Source organism: Manacus vitellinus, unplaced genomic scaffold, assembly GCF_001715985.3.
Source record: "Manacus vitellinus isolate BGI_N305 unplaced genomic scaffold, ASM171598v3 scaffold_108_pilon, whole genome shotgun sequence".
NCBI lineage: Eukaryota > Metazoa > Chordata > Aves > Passeriformes > Pipridae > Manacus > Manacus vitellinus.
In genome coordinates, this window is record NW_021938835.1 from 163,913 (window position 1) to 186,268 (window position 22,356).

At 41.2% G+C, this 22,356-nt stretch overlaps 1 protein-coding gene across 1 annotated transcript in view; it reads right to left on the bottom strand.

The window, feature by feature from the left end:
- Positions 1-21,826, bottom strand: part of ERG (ETS transcription factor ERG) — a 65,105-nt gene extending 43,279 nt beyond the window's left edge. The window contains exon 1 of the mRNA XM_018088715.2: positions 21,712-21,826. Within this exon, the coding sequence (XP_017944204.1) occupies positions 21,712-21,729 (18 nt within the window). The 5' untranslated portion in view covers positions 21,730-21,826. The remainder of the gene's footprint in view (positions 1-21,711) is intronic.
- Positions 21,827-22,356: the final 530 nt, after the last annotated feature.

The following is a 22,356-nucleotide window of genomic DNA, read 5'->3' on the forward strand; positions in this document are numbered from 1 at the left end:
AAAACCCAAATTTCTGTCTCAGCCCAGGGCAAGCCTGTTGTTTTTCTAGTATAGGCCTACATCAATCTGAAGGAGCAGCCAACCTTCTACTTTGTTGAAAAATATAAACATCTGAGTGTTTTTCCAGTAGTCTTTCAAGCAAAGATTTGTTTGGCAAGACAGGTGGCAGGTTTGTAAAGTGGCCCAGAGCCCAAGTGGAGAGAACTGAGGGTGCACAACCACACCTGCTGTGAACTTCAGTTGATAGATCAAAATGATATTGGGGAAAGAGTCTTGGGAACAAAACAGTTGCCCAAAACAAGATATTGTTCTCATTCAAGACCATCTTATCCTTTCTGTGTCTCCTCTTACAATCTTTTGCATCTTGGGTAGCCCCAGATGTTCAGCTGGGTTGTCTTCAAGAATTACTGTGTGTTAATCCCAGTTAGTCTCCTGTCCAGAATTAGAGGCTTTGCCTGTACCCAGTAACAAACCCTGGTATATTGGGTTTGGAAACTCTATTGAGAAAATTTTTAACATTTTTTTTTAGCATTATTCAAAAGCTTTTTGCAGTGTTATCACCAGGTGGTAACATTTGCAACTCTTTTTTCCTACCATCCAAGCAAAAGCTACAAAAAGATTGTACAGTACATTTATACTTAGTTTAATATTTGTTCAGTGGTGGGTTGACCCACCACTTATATATTTTTATATTTAATTACATATTCCCATTTTATATATATATATATATATATATATATATATATATATATATAATATATATATGCATAAGTATATGTACAGACACACATTTTTAGATAATCCCACCCTCAATCTCTGAACAAATTTTAAAGTAAAAATAATTCAGAAATTAAAATACTTTTATCTAGGGCACACTATGGATCAAGGACAAGCTCACCAGCAAGGTGATTAAAAATAAAAACATACAGGAAGGAATGAAGAGATTTTTACTGTCATTATATCGATGAAAAAGTTAAATACTAAGGGTAAAACTGAAAAACAGCATCCAAATTAGTTTCTTTTCCACTGACCCTTAGGTTTTTATGAATGCCCGACAGCATTAGGGGAAATAACACTTGGATGGTGGCCACCAACTGAACTTCTCAGTGACCCATCACTTCCCTGCAGTGTCTCTGCGTGTGGTGGTTGGGCACGTGCACACACGAGCAGGATGAGTGGATCACTCACCTTCTGCTTGGAAAGACTGCAATCCCAGGGGAATTTTAGCTCCAAATATTAGCTAACCCAAAGAAATCACAGGAGAACCACAGGTTGCCCACGGGGTGTGTTAAATGCTGCATCCACCCATCAGCCAGGAACGGGAATCGGCCCAGGGAGAGGGAGCGGGATGTGCTCTTGGGCATCTGCAGAGTTGCTGTCCTGCAGCTCAGGCTCCTCCTGAGGGACTCCTTAGAGCTGGAGATCCTCCTGCCTGCTGCACCAGGCTGGCCAGGTCTCAGGTGCTGCCCTGTGTCCACCTCCATGCATATTTAAAACCCTCACCTTCCCATTTCGAGAGCACTTGCCACACTCAGCACTTACTATTTTCCTTGCTTGATCTTTTGGCAAATGCTGCTCCAACCATCTTTATTTATATGGATGTCTTTATTCACTTCCAAATGTATTTGTCTTGATGTAATTCTCCCCTGTGAGGGTGGTGAGGCCCTGGCACAGGTTGCCCAGAGAAGCTGTGGCTGCCCCTGGATCCCTGGAAGTGTCCAAGGCCAGGCTGGACAAGGCTTGGAGCAACCTGGGATTGTGGAAGTTGGCTTGGATGATGATCTTTAAGGTCCCTTTCAACATAAACCACTCTATGAGTCTATATTTTGTACTGACTACCCCACGTTAAATAACTAGAATTAAAAGGCAAATTTCTATTGCTGTTTAAAACATTCCCTACCTTAACAGTGTTCCCCCTTTCTCCACAACACTGGAGCAGAAAATCTTGTGTTTACATTATTGTCCCTTCCTTTTCCTCAGACACCTTTTATTCTGGATCCTCCATGTATACATTGACTATATACATACACAGCATTATATGCCTCTCATGGTATTCCCCATTTTACAAGCATATGGAATCTTGCTTGGATGGGTAATCTTTCTAAATTCAGAATGAACTTTCCAAATATGCCCACTGTGTATGTAAAATATGACTTCCTGTCACGATAACCTTTCCAGTGTATAGCCCAGCATACTTTCCTATAATTGTTTATAAGGAATATCTTGATTCATACTTCTGCACATGTTATTTTAGTCATCTGCCACAGAATATGACTAATGAAATTACTACAGGGTTGAATGTCACAGTATTAAGTAATTTCTGGGGGTGCAAAGAGCAACACATGAGACTGCTCATAAAATAGCAATAAAGTGTCTGCTTTTGTTTAAGGATATTTAACCTGCTCTGCTGAACCAGTAAAAATAAGGAGCTGTTTTAGCTCAAACATTAACCATGAGATCAAAGAGATTGGGATGGGTTTTGACATATTGCAGTTAAAGAAGTAGCCAGAGCAATGGATTGGAAGAAAAACGTTGTTTCATACCCATGATTGACAAAGGTTGGAGTGAATGTTCTTTGTTTCTCCCCAGATAAATCAAAACAGAACCATCCCAACAGGAAACCTTCAAATAACACAACAAACCCATTTGCTTTATGACAGTAAAAAAAAAAAAATTAATCCAAACCTGTGGTTTTGCTTTTAAACAGAGTTCCTATTACTTTATTTAAGCAACAAATTTCTAAATAAAATCAGCAATCCAAACTTACAAAATATAAGCAGTAACTTCAGAAAATTTTCAACTGTTTCATTCTTTTCTCCGTTTTTTAGGAGATCTGCCTCACAAATTTAAACTTTCACCTCAAACCATTCTACTCTTCTATGAAATTGTGGCTCTGTGACCCTTCTCTCTGCTGAAACTCAGCCACAGCAGAAACAGGTTGTGTCCCATTTTTAACTTTACATGTGAAGAAGAAAAGGAAAATGCACATGTTGATATCTTTGATGTGGCAGCAAGAACAATCCTGCAGCTTTCCCCCGTGGCAATATTTCTTCCAAACTGCTGATTACCAGAGTTATCCCTCAAAAAGCAGGCCCTGCAGCTCTGGTGTTGACTCTGTTTTGCAATGGTATCAACATTAACTCTGGAAGGACATAAAAGATCATCTGCTGCCATTGATGAAAAGCGAGCTGGGAAAGTCAATGCAAATAAAGAGAATCTCAAGCCCAAAATTGTGAGATCTGCATTTACCATAGCAATAGAAACCATTAAGATGCTTTCCCCCACACCTCACTAATAAGGTCAAGTGTCTAACACACATTACTGTAGGAAATGAAGTTGGGAGGATGCAAAGGTTTAAGACGTGCTGAAAGAAAATATTTTGATTTACTTTCCTTTGGAGTGTATTGAAAAATGACCCCCAAAATGTCTTTATATACTGTAATCTAGGCCTTCAAACACACAAGAGAGGTAGAGAGGTCTGCAGCCTGTTTCTCTTTTATTGTTTCCCCAAACAAACCCATTTCCTACAAGCTGTTCCCATATCTTTTGTGCCACGTCCAGCTTCCCAGAAAAACAGCAGGAAAACAAAGTGTGAACTCAAAACAACCCATTTCCCCAGAACAATGTGCCATACCAAGGAGAGGGAGAGCTGGAGGGGAGGAAGGCTGAAGGGGAAGGGAGGAAGGGAGAGAGGGAAGGAGTGAAGCTGTTTTGATGCTGCCAAGGGACTTCAAGAAAAAAGGAAGGAGGAACTTTTAGAAGTCACAGTGGGGAAGAGCTGTGAGTTGTGTAACTGTAAATATGCAACAGGCAAGTTGCCAACTATTTCAAAGGATTTGAGGTTTCAAAATCGTCGAGGAGTCCAACTGATTTGTGCTCTGGGTTTGGAGCTTCCAGGAACACCTTTATATGTCTGAGAGCCAGAAACTACCATATCTTTTTATAGACTACTCGAACCATACTTGGTCATAATTTCAAGTTGAATCAGTAAGGAATGTAAACAGACACCATTTATGCTTCTCTGCAATCTAATAAAATGAAAGCATGGACTAAATAAAGCCAAATGATAGATGTCGTTCGGCAAGAAGGGAAAACCAGATGATCATGTTCATTTAGTTCCTGGCTGACCTGAGCAATCTCCAAAGCTCCTGCTAGTCAGTAAACCAAGAAAACCTACCCACTAAACTCCCACAGGAATAATGACACCACTCATTGAGAGACATGTGATAAAAGCCAATGATAAATGTCACCATGCCATTTTAAAATCCTCTTTCTCTATTGGGCTCGCCAAGGACATAAAAGCAGAAAAGGAGGAGTAAAAGTAAGAAAGGAACAAATTATATCAGCCTTTCTGTCCATGAGGATTACTCAAGTAAGAAAAACATAATTTTTAGAGTCAACACAACAACTGGAATGCTTTTCCCCAGATTGTGTCCTGGGCTGCACCAAAAGCACCGTGGGCAGGAGGTGGTGGTAGGGATTCTGCCCCTCTGCCCAGCTCTGGTGAGATCCCACCTGCAGAGCTACCTCCAGCTCTGGGGGACCCAAAATAAGAAGAACATGGAACTGTTGAAGAAGGTCCAGAGGAGCTCATGAAGATGATCCCAGGGCTGGAGCAGCTCTATGAGGAAAGCCTGGGAGAACTGGGATTGTTCAGCCTGGAGAAGAGAAGGCTTTGGGGTGACTTGACTGTGGCCTTCCAGGACCTGAAGGAGCTGACAAAAAAAATGGAGAGAGACTATTTCCAAGGGCTTGGAGTGACAGGACAAGGGGGAATGGCTTCAAACTGAAAAACAGCAGGGTTAGACTGGATGTTAGGAAGAAATTCTTCCCTGTGAGAGTGGGGAGGCCCTGACCCAGGTTGCCCAGAGAAGCTGTGGCTGCCCCTGGATCCCTGGAAGTGTTCAAGGCCACATTGGACGGGGCTTGGAGCAACCTGGTCTAGTGGAAGGTGTCCCTGCCCATGGCGGGCAGGGGGGGAAACTGGATGACCTTTAAGGTGCCTTCCAACCCAAATCATTCTGTGAATCCATGAAATCAAGAATCTGACCAGCTTTGAAATCTTTGGGTAGGGAGATGCTGCTTTTGCAGCAAAAAAAACAATGTGGTTCATTTCTTTTTTCTGTTGACAAAAGATGCAACCCCACAGATGTTGCAGTCACTGCAATTCAAACCCACGGTCCCAAACACTACAATGTGTCAGCAAGACCTGGCATGACCATGAAAGGTGTAGTCTACAGAGGAGGAGATGTGGTGCAACACTCATGTCACAATGTGCTGACTTCCTACTGTGGACTCGTATTAAACTGCCACAATACTGCTGCAAGAAGCACCTTTCAATAGTATTTACTAACCATGAATTTTATGCAGTCCTAGATGTAAGAAATAAATGGACACAGAACTAAGGGAAAGCATTAGATAAACCTTTCACTGAATGCTTGCAGCTGACAGAGACACAAGTTGAGAGAAACAGATACAAAGCACAAGTTAATTGTGTGACCAGCGTGACTGTCACAGTTGTGCCAGAGGTTATTTTTCAATTTGAACAAGCAGAAGATAATAAATAATGGAAGGCCACTATGAATGGCAAGTAGGAAGTGGAATGAAGGTGAAAAGACTGATGAAAGGGGAAGGAAAAGCAAAGATCCTGGAACAGTCTGGAATCAGATAAAACCATACGAGCGACTCATCCCTGTCCAGTCTCCTTCTGAAGCTGCTTGCTCTGGCTCTGCTCTGGCTGATCCCTCCCTGTGTTCCCAAGGAAACTGGAGGGATCTTTCCACCTTTAGATGCCCTTTGACTGACCAGGACTATGCCTGGACCACACACTGGGGAGAACACGCAGGAGCAAACTGATGCAATATTGATGGTGCCCTCCCGTGCTCCCCAGAGGGCCCTGAACCCTCCCTGCCACAGGATGGGAAGGAATGAGGACTCTCATCCCTCGTGTGCACAATCCTCCAGCCCTACTGGAATGCTGGGGCTTGGTTTTGGCAATGTCAGGAGCTACCAAGAGCTGAGACAAGCCAAAGGCAACAGTAAGTGGGTAAGAGCACTAGACACGAGAGCAGGAAGGTGGGCTTGTTATGTCTTATTTTCCCTCTGAGAGCCTGACAGCCTGAAGATTGGAATTTGACCAAGGAAAATCCTAGGCTTTACTTAATACATCATTCAGTTCAGCTGGAACACATCCAGTTAATGAGGCTTTTGGAGTTGTGGGGGGATTGATACACTGGCAAGTCAAGCAGGTAATTGTGATACACAAGTACATGTAGATGCCCAGCCTCAGATATCATGGAATCATGGAATGGTTTGGGTTGGAAAGGAGTTTAAAGATCATCCCATTCCTACTTCCTGCCATGGGCAGGGACACCTTCCACCAGCCCAGGCTGCTCCAAGCCCTGTCCAACCTGGCCTTGGACACTTCCAGGGATCCAGGGGCAGCCACAGCTTCTCTGGGCAACCTGGGTCAGGGCCTCCCCACCCTCACAGGGAAGAATTTTCTCTCAGTATCCCACCTAACCCTGCCCTCTGTCAGTTTGAAGCCATTCCCCTTGTCCTGTCACTCCAGGCCCTTGGAAATAGCCTCTTTCCATCTTTATTTTCGTATCTATGTCTGAACTAAGCCTTTGTTCAAAGCACGGATTTCCCAAGACTGTAATTCCTCAACACAAACCCGTTGCTGAGGATTTCAAACACTACTTTTACCAAAAGAAAATTACGGTTCACTGCGAACTAATTTTGCTCCATCAGAGTTAACAGAAAAATGTAATTGTTTTTTATCAGGAGAATGCTGACTCTTCAGAATGTCTTTAAAATACATAAAAAGCTTTCTTATGAGATACTTCCAGTGAGACTGAAATCGAAAACAGATCTTTAGAAACCAACTCTTTTGTAAGAATATGGAAAACAGATCTAAGGCTTCAGTAAGATTTTTGCTTCCTCATGTTGAGTATTTCATCACTGACCAGGCATGTTTTAAAGCTGTTTATTACCCTCTGAAGCTTCAGGCTTCAGTCACAACTGTGGAGAAAATGTTTGTTAGAAACATTTAAAGTTCCTGCCACATCTTCTCATATTCTACTTTTTTCTACAAACAGTTGTTGTACACTGAGTACGCTAAATATTATATTTGTAACAGGCACAAATAATATTTTTAAATGAGTTAATTGAAAAGTCACTTCTTATTTATGCAGTTTTCAGAGTCCAGAGCTCCTGATTCTGGATTTCACTTAACATTCCTGAGGATATTTTCCTAACTTGTTTTTTTTTTTTTAGCTGTCAGTGAAATCATCAATTCTTGCAATGAAAACCACACCACTCATTTTAAATCTTGGTAGCTAAAAGTTTTGCATTCCACACTGATCTTTTATACAAGCATTTCTATTGCCATAAGCAGGACTATTTGCAAATAAGAGCCTCTAATGGACAGATATTTCTTAAAGCACTAGAACGACTTCAGCAATAACTGAGCTTAGTGGCAGCCTGTGCAATTTTAACAGAATAATGTCCCATTTCGTGTCAGATTAAAAGCTCTTAAAAGTTATTAATTACAACAATTCTGTGGGAAATAGAAAAGCTCTGAAAATCACAACGGAAGTGTCTCAGGTGGGAACCTGAAAAAACCCAGCTGTTCCTGAAAATGCAGAGGGGGATTTTCAAGTCACAGCGAGGATCTGTGGATAGAGCTGAAAAATCTCCCTTTTGGTTCTCTGACCAAGTCATTGCCCATCAGATCATGCACAAAACTTGCTGTGATTCACTGCTACTACATCCCAGAGTCACTGGATCACCAAGGGTGGAAGAGACCTTCGGGATAACCCGGTGCCACCACCAGAATCACCCCTAAACCACGTCCCCAAGGGCCACATCCAGACAACTCTTGAACACTTCCAGAGACAGTGACTCCACCTCCTTCCTGAGCAACTTATTCAAGGCCTGAATACTCTGTCAGGGGAACATGTTCTAATATTTAACCTGAACCTCCCCTGGCACAAGTTGAGGCCATTTCCTCTCATCCTTTCACTCGAGATATGGCAGAAGAGCCCGAACCCCCCATCACTGCCTCCTCCTCTCAGGGAGTTGGAAACTCTTTGTTCCCTCTGGGGTTACAACACAGGAATTAAAAAAGGCAAAATGACCTGTCCAGCAACTACATGAGTAAAGAGCAGGCTGCTGATCACACAAAGAGGAAAATCTAGGACTTTTTACCTGCCTTATTTTTATTATTCAGAGGGAAAGATTTTCCCGCATGAGCAAACTGCTCTTCTAAACATTTCAACAAGACCTGAAGTTGCAGAGTCAGGTGAACAGTGTTTCTGGTGGAAAGGGATGCAAGATGGTTCTGTGAAGATCACAGAATCATGGAAAGGCTTGGGGTGGAAGGGACCTTAGAGATCATCCAGTCCCACCCCCTGCCATGGGCAGGGACACCTCCCACTAGCCAAGGGTCCTCCAAGCCCCATCCAACCTGGCCTTTAACACTTCCAGGGATCCAGGGGCAGCCACATTTTCTCTGAGCAACCTGGGCCAGGGCCCCACCACCCTCACAGAGAAGAATTCCTTCCTAATATCCAATCCAACCCTACCCTCTTTCAGTTTAAAGCCATTCCCCCTTGTCCTGTCACCTCCTGTCCTTGCAGAATGTCTCTCTCCAAGATGCAGGAGACAAAGAGTGAAATCAGCTCTATCCTTCAGAAACATTTGTTTAGAAGTTGAGGGTAACCAAGGATTAATAAAGCAAATAAACTGCAATCTGAGTGAAAAAGAAAAAAGAGAAAGAGATGAAGGAGTCCAAAATGAGATTAAAGACATTTAGAGAAGAAAAGAATATTAATGATTAAAAAAAACAGGCTGAAGTTTGAGAGGGTGGAGGGTTCTGCAGGTGGCTGGAGCACTGGGAAGGAATGAAATACAACAAATTCATGCAGGGAAACTGAGAAACTCAGAAGAAATTGAGGTAATATTTTGCATAGGACTTCTTTGTTTGCAAAGTTTGACTTTTTTTTAAGTTTTGGCCTCTGCTTTCCTTTGTTTGGCCATCTTCTCATTTATTTAAACAAGCCTGGTGACTGTAAATGTTCTCTGAAATACTGGGGGTTATAGTTTATACTCACTGTCATGAAAATTCAGAGTATAATGACTCTGTTTTTCTTTTCTGATAATGTCCCTGACAGTTTTGAGAACTCAAAAACTTTGTCCTCCTTAGGACACTTCATGACTCAAAGTACTTCCTTGCCAGATTTTGTTTTCCCACCTTTCACTTTGGGGTTGTTTTTTTCTTCCAGCACTGATTGACACTGATTATTATTGTTTCAATTGCTTATTCAAGAGTTAGAAAATTATTTTCAATCGAATTCCACTGGTCCTGCTTCCTCTCAGCATTCAGTTTTAGTGAAGAATTTCATTTTCAGCATCATCCCAGTCCTATTTAAACAGGATTTTAAAATAGTTAATTCTGAGGATTTATCAAGCTTCCTTTTTAACAACAGTAGCTGCCAACTTTCATGACCTTACTGAACCTCAGGTTCCTTTGGACCTAAATTTTACAGTCAGCTAAAAAATAAAGCTGTTAGTTTTCATTTCAGAGAAAGAAGTGTGATTTTCAAGGTTTAAAAGGCAGATAAAATGAACAATATAATATATATTATTACCTGAAATTCCATGGTTTTTAAGCTCATGTCACTATGAATTCTGAATATTTTTACTGACAAAAAGTATAATACTCTTTATTGTCACCTTAATTTCAGTATCACATCCCACTGCTTTCTACCTCCACCTCAAGACTTTCATACAGAACCTTTTGCAGCAATTTAACTTGTCTTATTCAACCTTCTGAATTTCTCCTCTTTTCACTAAGCAATTGAGGGGGGAAAATATAAGGAAAAAAATGTCTTGGGGCTCACAGACACCCCACTTAATATTGAGTTTTCTCAAGCAAACTTGAGCCCCCTTAACTGATCCTCTGCAGCACCACAAAAGCCTTCAGGTTCCCTAAATTGCAATACTTGGAGAGCAAAATTCAACTAAGATACATAGAGATGCATCATCTTTACTTTTGACATTACAAAACTTGGATATTTTCAGATTTTTAAAATATGAGCTGAAGCTTTTGGCAATCACTACACAGACACTATATTTCTCCAACAGCTTTATTGCTTAACACTTTCAGGAGTGAGGTTTAATGCTGGACACCTGAAGGCAAGAAACCATGTGAATCCCAGCTTACAAACCTGAAACACCACCAGGAACATGTTTGACTTGTTGTTTTTCATTAATTAAAAAGTGTACGTGGTCGTACAATTCAAGAAACCACCCTTTAATTATTAAATATCACAATATTCTTGATAAAAATTGCGTGGGTCGGCAAGAATTGCATCCTCCAAGAAGCAGAGGAGGTTGACAGAGATTGAGGCCTCATAAAACCTCTACGAAAGTGGAAAACAGTATTATGAAGGGCCAAGCTCGGAAGAGAAACATACCTGAAAGTGAATTTGGTCTGGTCTGGGTTCTAAAAGGTCACATGAGGTGTGTGATGAAGGTGTGGGGGGGAAAAAACTAAATCTGAAGACAGTAAATAACGGAGACCTTCTTGCTCTCTGGAATTCCCTGAAAAGAGGGGGGATCAGAGGGGATCGGGCTCTGCTCCCAGGGAACAAGGGACAGAAGGAGAGGGAATGGCCTCCAGCTGTGCCAGGGGAGGCTCAGATTGGATAGGAGGAGGAATTTCTCCATGGAAAGGGTGGTCAGGCCTTGGCAGGGGCTGCCCAGGGAGGTTTGGAGTCCCCACTCCTCAAGGTGTCCCAGGAAGGCCTGGCCATGGCACTCAGTGCTCTGGGCTGGGGGACAAGGTGGGCATCGGGCACAGGGTGGACTTGATGGTCTTGGAGTTCTTTTCCAACCTTATGAGCCTGTGATTCTGTCATATTTAACACTCATGCTGATTGAACAGGATCTGGGCACCATTACAGGGAAAGTTAAAAGTCAGTAACCTACATGTACACGTTACAGATTGTGCTTTACTTCAAAAATTTTTAACATACATTTAAATGTATTTTTTTTGGTAAAAACGGTGTTGCAATTGTAAATCTATAACCTACAAGCAGTTTTGCAATTCGTAGTTCATTGCTATCCCATTTTGAACATCTGCAGACAAAGCTTCCCATTCAAAGTGAGAAAACAAAAACAAAACCATCACAGAACCACAGAATGGCCTGGGTTGGAAAGGACCTTAAAGATCATCTCATTCCAACCCCCTGCCATGGGCAGGGACACCTTCCACTAGCCCAGGTTGCTCCAAGCCCCATCCAACCTGGCCTTGGACACTTCCAGGGAATCCAGGGGCAGCCACAGCTTCTCTGGGCAACCTGTGCCAGGGCCTCCCCACCCTCACAGTAAAGATCATATTATTTTGCTCAACAAAGACTTCGATTAAGAAAAAGCAAGATCTCACCACTTTCAATTTCCTTTCCTTTTCCTAGAAAGGCAGAATTGTCAAGGAGGGGTTTTCTCACATCAGGTAAGTGGTGTAACAACACTTTCCAACTGTGAGCAAACATCCATCTCCAAAAATCCATCAGAATAGCACGGAGCACTTCTCAGTGAGTTTTTTCTCCCCGAGCAGAGGCAGCAGGAACTCTCAATTCGATCAGCATCTTGAAAAATCCAGCTCCTTATTCAAAGCTCTAAGCAGAGATTTAACAACCAAACCTTAGGGACTCTTTTCCTTAAAAAAAAAAAAAAAAAGTTCAACCTGGTCCATTTAAAGACTTTCTACTAAACTTGCCTCCTTTGGCACAGAGTACCAATGATTTAGTTGGCATTGTAAAGATTTACTATGCACTTTTCCTATCTTATTAGAACCAGTCATGGAATTCACTCGCTTGAATTTCTTTGGCTCTGAGTGCGAACTGCTGAGGAGGATGACATCCAGAGGTTACATTCCTGTCTACCTTTCATTTCAGCTTTATAACTGCAGCAAGTAAATTTCCTTAAATCCCGTGGATTCTAAATCAAAGGAAAACATATTTTTAATCTCAAGAGTATTTAACAAAAAAAAAAAAATCAACCAAGAATTTAGCAGTAAGGTTATTAGAGAGCTTGATGATTGAAAGGAGACAAAAAAGAAAATTAAGAAATTCTCAAAAGCTTGTAGGTAGATGTTTTCTAACAAAACCTACTTTTTAATATAATTTATTATCTCTGTTAAATGCTTATAAAACATAAATTAAAAATAAACTGCTTCAATAAAGGCCTTCAGGAGAATAACTAATACTCCTAACGACGTACACAAATTTATTCTTCTCACTATGTAGGAGCCCCAGGCATGGGAACAAGGATGACTTTTTTTGCTGTGCACCCATCAGACAAGGCAATGATCTTTCTCTCTCTGTCCTATTTTTTTTGCACCAAAAGAGAAGAAATAACATGATATTCTGATATTTCCATGGACATAAGTCTCCTCACTACTCAACCTGTCTAACCCTGTACATGTGCAGGCACCTCTGGCCTTACAGGTGTATAAAATTATAATTATATTATGATATAAGGCTGGATTTGCCTTATTAGTTTAATACAAAGCAAGGGAGGGATGTCATCTCTCCACTGCAGAGCCCAGTATGAGGAGGCCCCTTTGCACACCCCTAATCTAAACCATCAGGGGAACAGCTCAGATGCTTCCAGCCCAGCCCAGCTCCGTATGGTTTGATGGCTCACATCTCCAACAAGCATCCAGTGAATAACATGGAGCCTGAGACCCTCCACAGAGCCCAATTTTTTGGCTGGGGCAGCCCAGCCTGGCTCAAAGTTCACTGAAGTCAATGGAGAGACTCAACAGCATCGACAGGATGGAGCTGATCCCAAGCCAGGACAGGAAACTCTGAGGAAACATAAGAGCTTGCCCTGTTTGTTGCCTCGAATATTTGTTTCGTGTTTTGGAATTTACTGACTGAAGCTGCGTGGAAGAAACCTGGCAGGCAGAGACCTTTGCCAAGCTGTGTTATTTTGGTTGTCTCAGAACTCCTGAAATAAACCCCAAACTCCAGTGAGACTTTTGTGTTCGTGCCGTAGCCTCCTTGAACTCGGTTCATCCAACGGCTCAGGATGAGCCTGGACTGGCAGATCTGCTGCAGTCTTGGCTTGCAAGGCACTATTATGCTGAGAACATGATGTGCCTGGTTCTTCTCTCACTTCTCTCATACCTCTGTAGCCTGTTGGATATAATGGATCCAGTTCTGATTTATTCCGGCTTCGAGAAAGAGGAAAATTTAACAGGTTTCCTTAGAGCCCAAGACAAAACTCCCAAAGTTTGAGTGGTCACCATGATAAAAAGACATGGTTAAAAAAAAAAAAAACATTTTGGCTTAAAAAAGCATTAACTGAAGGCCTCACCCATCAGTAGACTGGACAGAAGCGTCCTGAGTTCTACATCTCATGAGTGACTACTCTGTCGACTAAAACTCACACCTAAATTAAGCCTTTGCAACCAAAAAAATACCACATTTGGAAGAGAACAGGAACGCCAAACAAGCCTGTGGATGGTTCAGCTGGAGCTCGTGTCCACCAGGAGGGTTAACACGAACGTTCCTGATTGTTTCTGTTGTTTATGAATCTCGACCTTCAGAGCAGCACTGAAATGTGCTGTCTCCTAAAGATGTTCCCCACCGATATGACACACACTTTGCATTGTTTCGCTGCACACAAGCATTAATATCCCAGAGGTAACCCACCCTTCTCTTAACGGCTGCTGACAGGTCCAATGGCTGAGCAAAAATCAGTTGAAGGAAAGGGAAGTCTTGTCGGAAATGAGATTAATCTTGTAACGAGTGTTCAGCCCTGATAACCCATCTGTGCAGAGAACTGCTTTAACTGGAGAGCAATTAACCTTCACCTGACAAGCTCTGTCCAACCGTTATAAACAACATTAAAGGCACAGGATCCCTCTCGTTTTCCACCCCCCCCCCTCGTTTACGTAGACTAAACAATCAGGTTCTGGATTCCATGAAAACAGTGGATGTAACAGGGCCTCGATGACAAATCGCAGGGAAATTTTTTTAAAAAAGGTAATGTCTGTGTGGAAATAATGTGAAAAATGTCTCTGGCCACCACTTTGAGTGAGCTGATCTGATTAGTAAAAAAGCAACAACTTTGAGCACTTCCAAGGGAATACCTCAGGCATGAGGAAAGCTGGTGGGAATACGCCAAAGACCAACAATAATAAAAATGTATGTGAGCAGATAAGAGCTGAGTGACCACATCTGAGGAACGCTGCTCTCAGGACCCAGTTTGCACTTCCCCAACACCCCTGTGAACCCAAAGCCAAGGGGCAACTTCCTGGAGCTTCCTCGCCCATGGCCTTGTGGAAGTTGCTTGTCAAAACTAACTCCCAACTTGCAGAACTGGGCTGTTGGGTCAGGTGCCCACAGGACCAACCCTCCTGTCTGACAGCTGGTGCTTCCAGTGATGTCTGTCATCTTCCACGGTCTCTGGAAGGGTCTGTAAATCCATCCTTGGATTCCCAGGCAGTTAGACCACCACATGAACATAGAGGAGATAACTGGACTTGGGTCTGCTCTTCCCAGACAAAAAGCTGTGATGTGTGTGAAGCCACAGCAGCAAAGCTCTACCCAATTATCCAGGGAAAGGCCACCATCCCAATCTCAGTCACAGTGGCAGAAACCTGGAATGACTCCAGGGGAATCACTGGCAAAACAACACAGAGAATTTGGGCTGAGTTCCTGAATAACTTGGGTGCAAGCCTGGCCCCAGTCAGGTCATACTTTTGCCTTCATTTTGCCCAACTTCACCTCAGGTTTCATAACTCCTCATTCATCCTATTGATGTGCCTGAAACCAATTACCTTGAAGTTACAATTAGCAATGGAGGTTTCTGTCTGTATTTACTTTCCCTCTGCTCCAGGTTTCTCTTTTTCCTAGCAGAAGTTCAAATATAGAGGTTAGTCACGGCTTTATTTCTCTTTACAGTAAGGCAAAAATCTCTGTTTCAGTCATTTTGGTTGAATATGGATACGTGGATTGCAAGAGATGGCCATGAATCTTTAAGATATCCAGAACATGCTCCGGACTATTTGTTGGAGAATTCCACCTCAAGTCCTAGAGAAATGTGTATTTTATTTGATGATACACACAAATAAGGATTCAGGCAACACAGAGTTGGAGGGAGGATGTTTGTTTTTCATCTGACAATGCTAATGGATTATGAAACATCCCAAGTTCCAAATTTTAAAATGCAGAGCTACTTTTCCTACCATTGCAGAGAAAAATCCTCTTATTTCACAGCCCAGGGTAACAGCATTGGTCTTAAAGTTATTATACAAACAGATGCACTGTACTGTGGTTTAACTGTTTAAATAGTAACAGGTAGAGAATTACCTTCATATCAAACAAGAAGGGCTTAGATCTTTCCAGTGAATTAGATACTAACAGATAGGAAGTTCCTATTGAAAGCATTTCCTGTATTGGTAGTCCCTGATTTTGGCAACTTATCTGGGTAGGAAATGAATGCAGGAAGTATCTGTCTACAGACCCTTTATCATCAAGGTAATTGCTGTGGCAGCATTTTGCTGTTTATCAAGGTAATAAACATACGGTCTAAAAAAAGATGTTTTTCAAGTCTGAAGAATGCAGTTTAAAAAAAAAAAAAATCTTACAGGCACTGCAGTTGTGCAAAACCTTCCACAGAGAATTAACGTGCTGCTCCTTGTTTCTCTCATCACAGCTGCAATCAGGGATTTGCAAACAAAACATTCCCAGTCTCCTGGGTGTTTTGTTTTTTTTTTTCCCCTCATCTCTCTTAAACCAGGCAGGTAGTTTTAAAGAGCTCTGCCACTTCCCAAAAACAGTGACCCACCCCTTCCTGCAGGTATTTGCATATGCCCAGTCCTTGTCATCTGTTGGCAACACACACCTTTGACTAAGCAAGTCGGAGCCTTTCCTGGTGTGAGGAGGTTACCCAGCCTGGTGACACCACTTCCCACCCATCACTGGAGATCTACACTCCGTGTAAACATGCATTGCAAGTGGAAGACATCACATCCTAGGCATTCCTTCCACTCATTAATTCCCAAAATCCACCCTTCCAAAAGGCTATTTGCCTCGGGCACTGTGTGTGGACCAAATGAGTGACCACTTGGTGTGTCCTTCAGCCTTAAAAAAAATCACTATTGCCCATCGGTCTTTTTTTTACCTCTGAAAGTTCATTGACATTTTTAAGACAAATAATTGTCACGTTTATTCGTATTTGTCAAATTTATTCCTTTTTTCTTTGAAATAAATTCCATTTATGACAGGATAATTACCAGAAGTGGCAATCACTGGTTCACACACGGTAGTTACTAAACCTCATTCTGAATATTACTTGTTTATAACCCGCTAATATCCCTTTCCAATCTCTCTAATAGGATGACTCTGTGCATGGTAAAAATTGGCAGTGCCTAAGGATGCATTACAAGAAGCAAGATCCTTGTGATCCAGGCTTGCAACATGAATCTCACCAGATTTCCTGAAACTTCTCCCTCTGTTAACTGTGATAAGCTGATTACAGGATTTACAGTCCTTGTAAGGGAGCAGGAATTAATTGAGGGACACAGAGTTATCCAACCTAAGGCAGGCTTGGTTACAACATTTAAAATGATCCCTTTGACAACAAAGACACTTGAAAGAAAGAACTGTGACCTTTTTCATATATATTCTTCCAAGTTTTTTTATGTTTGTTGGTGTTTTCTATGCAAAAATTTCTTCCATAATACATAAATATCTATCCAAGACAGCAGGGTGACTGATTATCTCTCAAAAGAAATCAATTTTTCAATAGTTAAAGATGAATCTGATAGAAATCACGTTGTAGTCAATGAACTTGTTAACTTGAAGAGGTTTGGCACTGCATGTGATATTTTCTACTGTTATGGCCCTTATTTTGTTAAAATTGATAATACAAGTATTATTAATTTCAATACAATCAATAATACATCCCCAAATTTTCTTTTCTTATTTTTTTGCTGATTTTCAAATAATTCTGTTGGTTTGATTTAGAAACCTGCATAATAAAGGCTATTCCTTTTATAAGTAAAACAGCATTATACATTTTTAGTGAATCACAAGCTGGCCCTCTGAAAATAAATAACCTCTTTTGGCATTTTGCAAAACTACTGTATTTGTCTTTCAGCAAGTCATTCTCCAAGAGCACTTGTTTCTTTTAACATCATTTCTGAAAGGCCTTTTGTAACTCCGGGAACTTGCTGAGAAACGTTTTGTTAAGGGATAATATAGTGCTTGTTAAGGAAAAACAAACAAAGCAACAAACTCAGACAGTCAAATATATGCATTTTCCAGCTGTTGTTCCTTGCCTGGGGACTTAGTTCTAGAAAGCAAACCCCTTATATTTCACTTCATTTTGGCATATGAAGACAAACCAAATTGAGTTAAATGGTTGCTGATTAAAAGCAAAAGAAAACAGCACAAAAATCCCCCAGAATATGTTCTTCTGTTTCTATATGGCTATTTCTGCCTTGAAATTGTACATTTGTACTTGAGTCAGAAATACTGTTTTACCTGGCAATAATTATGGGTCTGATTCTGCTGCCTTTATTGGAACAAAATCTTCATGGAATTGCTGGAGACTCTGAATTAAGGAGGGCAGGATCAGGATAAGGGGTTTAAAGCTCTCTTGATATTCCTGCTTCTGATTCACCTGAGCACTCAGGTGTGTTCCCTGCTTTAAGGGGGTTGCACCATGTCAGGGGAAGTATTTACAGGCTTAAAACTAAATATACCATTGGCTCATTAATTGAGATGAGGGAAAAAAAAAAGATAATAACCTTTATAATTGTTTTAATGCAAGGAACAAATGTACAAATTACTGTATCAGCTCTGCTGGATTCAGTGCAGATGCAAACCTTTAAACAAAGACTTAAACATTTCCATATGCCAAGGACAGATTTATTTCTTAACTGTCTCCAGCTTTCCTTGGCTCCAGAAATATTTGAGGGAGTGCTTAGATTTTCTAAAAGAAAGTGAGAGAAAAGTAATACCAAAGAAAGAAGCACAGCACAGTATTCCTCAAAAATAAATCTTGCCCCTATATTCTGCTTTAATCAGCGTGTCCATACTCTTTCAAGCCTCAGAAACCACAAAGATTCTCCTGTCCTTTATCAAATACACAGACTTTTTCTCCCAGAAATCATAGATTCCACAGGAACAGCACAGTAGAAACCAATAATAAAAAGTGGACAAGAGTATAATTAGGTGTAAATTACAGTAAAAGAAATATCCACAAGTATAATTGATAAATCATTGCAAAGTCAAGATCACTTACTGAAGAGTTTTAATAAGAATAATTACACTGAAGAGTTTTAATAAGTAGCCAAGGAGAAAAATATAACCAGGCTTGAACATGGCAAGGAAATAGAATTCCAGTTGCACTTTTCTATTTAATGTTCTTTCCTCCACTATAGGATAATGGGGAAAAAAAAAAAAAAAAACAACAAAATGACCTTCAGGATAACTATTTTTACTTCATCCCAAGGTAACGCTTAAATAAGTTTTTGCTCCATTCTATTAAACAAAAAAAAACCAAACCACCACCAAAAAAAAAAAAAGACTGACACCTAATTCAGAATCATTTGATATGTTCTAAAATTGTATTTGCAGTAAAAGGGACACTTAGAGTTGTATTGATTTAAGAGTCTTTAGTTTCAGTGCTCTGCACACACAGCTTGTGCCAGAAGGAAACATGTCACCTTAGCACCGAAATCCTGGATCTTAAGAGACTTTCTGCACCTGAAAAACCGCATTTTCCCCTTCAAATGCCAAAAAAACGTAACAGTGAGATCAGCTGCACGTGCACCAGGTATTGGGATCAGAAATATCAGCCCCTTGACTGTACCAAACCCAAAATCCTTGGTGTGGGGGAACCTTTTTGCACCGTTCCCCTCTCCGCTGTTTCTCTCTCCAAAGCCGGCCCCGCTCCCAGTCAAAGGGGGAAAAAATCCCTGGCCTGAGCAAGGACAGCTGCCCTCACAGTGAGAAAATCGGGATTAACATTATCCATTCATGTCAGAGCCTGGAAAAAAGGCATTTCTGCCTCCTCCTTTTCAGGACAAACCTTCCACCGCAGCACTTTCCCCCTCACGGCGGAGAAGGGACAGGGGGCAGCAGAAGGAGGGTGGGGGACAAGGAGAGATGTATCTCCTGGGAAAACCACACTTGTGATGTCAAACCCAGCACCAAAAATCTCACACAAGTGCTTGTCTTCACAGATACCAATTAACCCCAGTGAAGCCAGACTGATCCCTCAGGAATTACAAGTGTCCCACGGGTCTGTCTGCAAGTTTGGGATAGGGAAAGGATGAATCAGAAAATCTTACTGGAAGGCCACTTTTCCGTGTGTGTGTGTGTGCATTCCCAGAAATTTCTACCCAGTTGTGAACGAAAACATAATTCCATAACCATTCACAGCCTGATTTTGACATTTAAGGACTCCACAGCTTCACTAAAGAAGAGAGTGAATTCCCAGCATGGAGATCCCAGACAAGGCTCTCCACCTTCCATGACCACAGCCCCTTGTATCCCAGTGTTGGGATAGCTGGAATACCCTTTGCCAGCAGAGAACACAAACCATTATATTATATTAATTATATATATTTATATTATTGAATATATATAGAGAGAGATAAAAATATAACTGTTTAGTAAAAGTTAACAAACACCTGTTTGGCCTTCAGCTGGAATTTCCTTATTTCAGAAACCTCTCAGTTAAATGACTTCTCTATGAACTCCTTATAGAAGAGGAATTGAATCTCTTTGGACTGGCTTAGGGTCATGTCAGAGCAGATGTCCTGGATCTAGAGCACAAAGCACCTGTCATTTCTTCCCAGTCATTTTACATTTTGCTCTTGCATAAATAAAATCCTTGCTTCAGCACATAAGGCCTTCCCAGCACCCTGGGCACCAAAACCCTCAACCTTTTGGGGTGTGTTTCCCCCTGCAAGTTTCACACTCCAGATGAGGAGAGAGAAGTGCATGTTTTTCCACTCAGGAGGCTTTTCTGACTGCACTGCATTCCCAGGCTGGATAAAACATGGCTCTTCTCATCTCCCTAAGTGTCAGGTGAAGGTAAAATAATAACCATAAGGTATTATTTACAGTCTTTTACCTTATTACCATTTTTTTTACCCCATTACAGTTCACATGATACGAAACACTAAGAGAAATAAATAACAAGAGCTCCTCAAAATGCAAACACCATCCAAACTCATGGTGCTGTTATTTTTATAAGTAAATTTCCTATCAACATCAATAGTTTTTTCTGATTATTAGGCATAAAAAATGCAGCGCTACCACCTCAACACAGAGCCATTCTTTTAGCCAAAACTCAGCTCCCTGAACCTCAGGAACCACAGGGAATTTAGTTTCAGGAGCTACTTATCATTTAACAGATACTCAGCAATGCAGAGGAGATCCAGACCTCTGTCTCTATTGATAGCCCCGTGAAAACATCAGTGATCACAGAAAGAAGAGGTTCATTAAGACTTTTTAATCACATTTGACTTCAGGCAAGGCTTTCAGATCTCAAAAACCATAACAAAAAAAAGCATCAAATGATCTCTAAAATATAAACAGTGAAGCAGAAGCTACTGAGAAATCCAAGTGCAGCTCCCCTGAGCCGACAGCCAGGCTATTCCATATCTCCTGCTGAATCTCTGGCATAATCAGAAAAGTGCAGAAACAGACAATACCACCAAGAAAACAAATACCTTGATCCCAAATCTGATAACACCTTGACCCCGAATCTGATAACACAACACCGCAGAGTCCTCCCTGAACATGCTCTTTATGTAAAATTAGTTTCACTATCACGAAATTACGGTTTTATTCTGCAATTAATCGCAGCTTATTGCTATGGCAGTAACTGCAACATAGAGAGAAGCAAAAACTAGACAGATACACATATGGATTTATTCAACTAAGTGGCACAACCCGAAAAACTCAGCAAAGCCAGTCTTAAAATAATAAAAAAATAAATTAACAAACCATGCACCGATGTCAAGTTAAACGCCAAGAAGAGAATTTTATTGTCCAAAGAAATTAAAGCAAAAAAAAAGAACACACCCAGGAGATCTTCCCACCACCATTAAAATAACATTCAGAAAGGTGCCCAGTAAAAGGATCAGGGTTTCTAGAAAAGCACATAATTAACACCTGCACGAGAGAGAAACAAGAGCTGGTGCCTCTCCTTCCCGCTCGCTCAAATTTGTCTCCCCATCCACAAGAGAAACATTTCAAAGTCTCCAAAAGCGCTCTTAGGGAACCCGCTTTTTCCTTCCAGTGCACACCCTCTCCCCTCCTGGCAGTCCACAAACACATCCAAGTTGTCCCAGTGATACCTCCAAGGAATTTCAGAAGCTCCCCTTTTTTTAAAAAAGGGCTTCGCATTTTTGCGATCCGCGGCACCGAAGAGTGAATTTCAAAAAAACCCAATTTTTTTTTGTCCGAGTTTGAAGTTTTTAAGCCTTGCGGATGGTTGGAGTAGGAAAAAGGAAATTTACTAGGCAGTACAAAGGAAATCTTGTTGTCCTCTATTGTGGCAGTGGGGGTGTTGCCCAATTCTAACTTATCTAGGTTGATAAAAGGAAACCAAAGAACACGCAAAAGTGACCAAAAAGCGCCGACAAAAAAAAAGGTGCCCCTTTCTTACCTTAATAGTGCTTGCCATAATGTGATCAAGATTATTGATCGCTAAATAATTTGCTAATAATAATTATTGCTTCGCTCTGACCAGAAAGAAGTTTTGATGAGGTTGTTTAGAGCGGATGAGATTGTGCTAACTCTGGGAAATGAAGTCAGCCAATGGCAGGAAGAGGTTTCTATTGGTCCTGGCCACCACAGCTCGAAGAAACAGGATATTTGGGAGTGAAGAGATAAGAGTCCTAAAACAATGTTGTTTTTCTTGATGATATGTGACTAAATTTTTTTTTTTAATTTTTTTTTTTTTTTTTTTTTTTGTTAAAAACAAAAAAAAAAGCCAATTGCCTGTGGCTGCCTGGGCAGGTGTGATGTGATGTGCAGTAAGTGTGACAGGCCACTTTGAGGCAGGATGCAGATGTCAGATGAAATGGGCCAAATTCAGCAGTAGTTTGATGCAGGCTGCTCACTGGGGAATTGTTGGTTCAGGGCCAAAGCCAGGCTGGGTATAAGGGGTGTAACTCCAAATATGTTAATGAAGTCTAGCCCTGCTTACACCACATCTATATTTGTCCATCAACCTCATTCCTGAATTCCTGAGCTATTGACACTCTCTGACCTGTCTGATTGAGCACTTTTTTTCTTTTTTTCCTTAGAG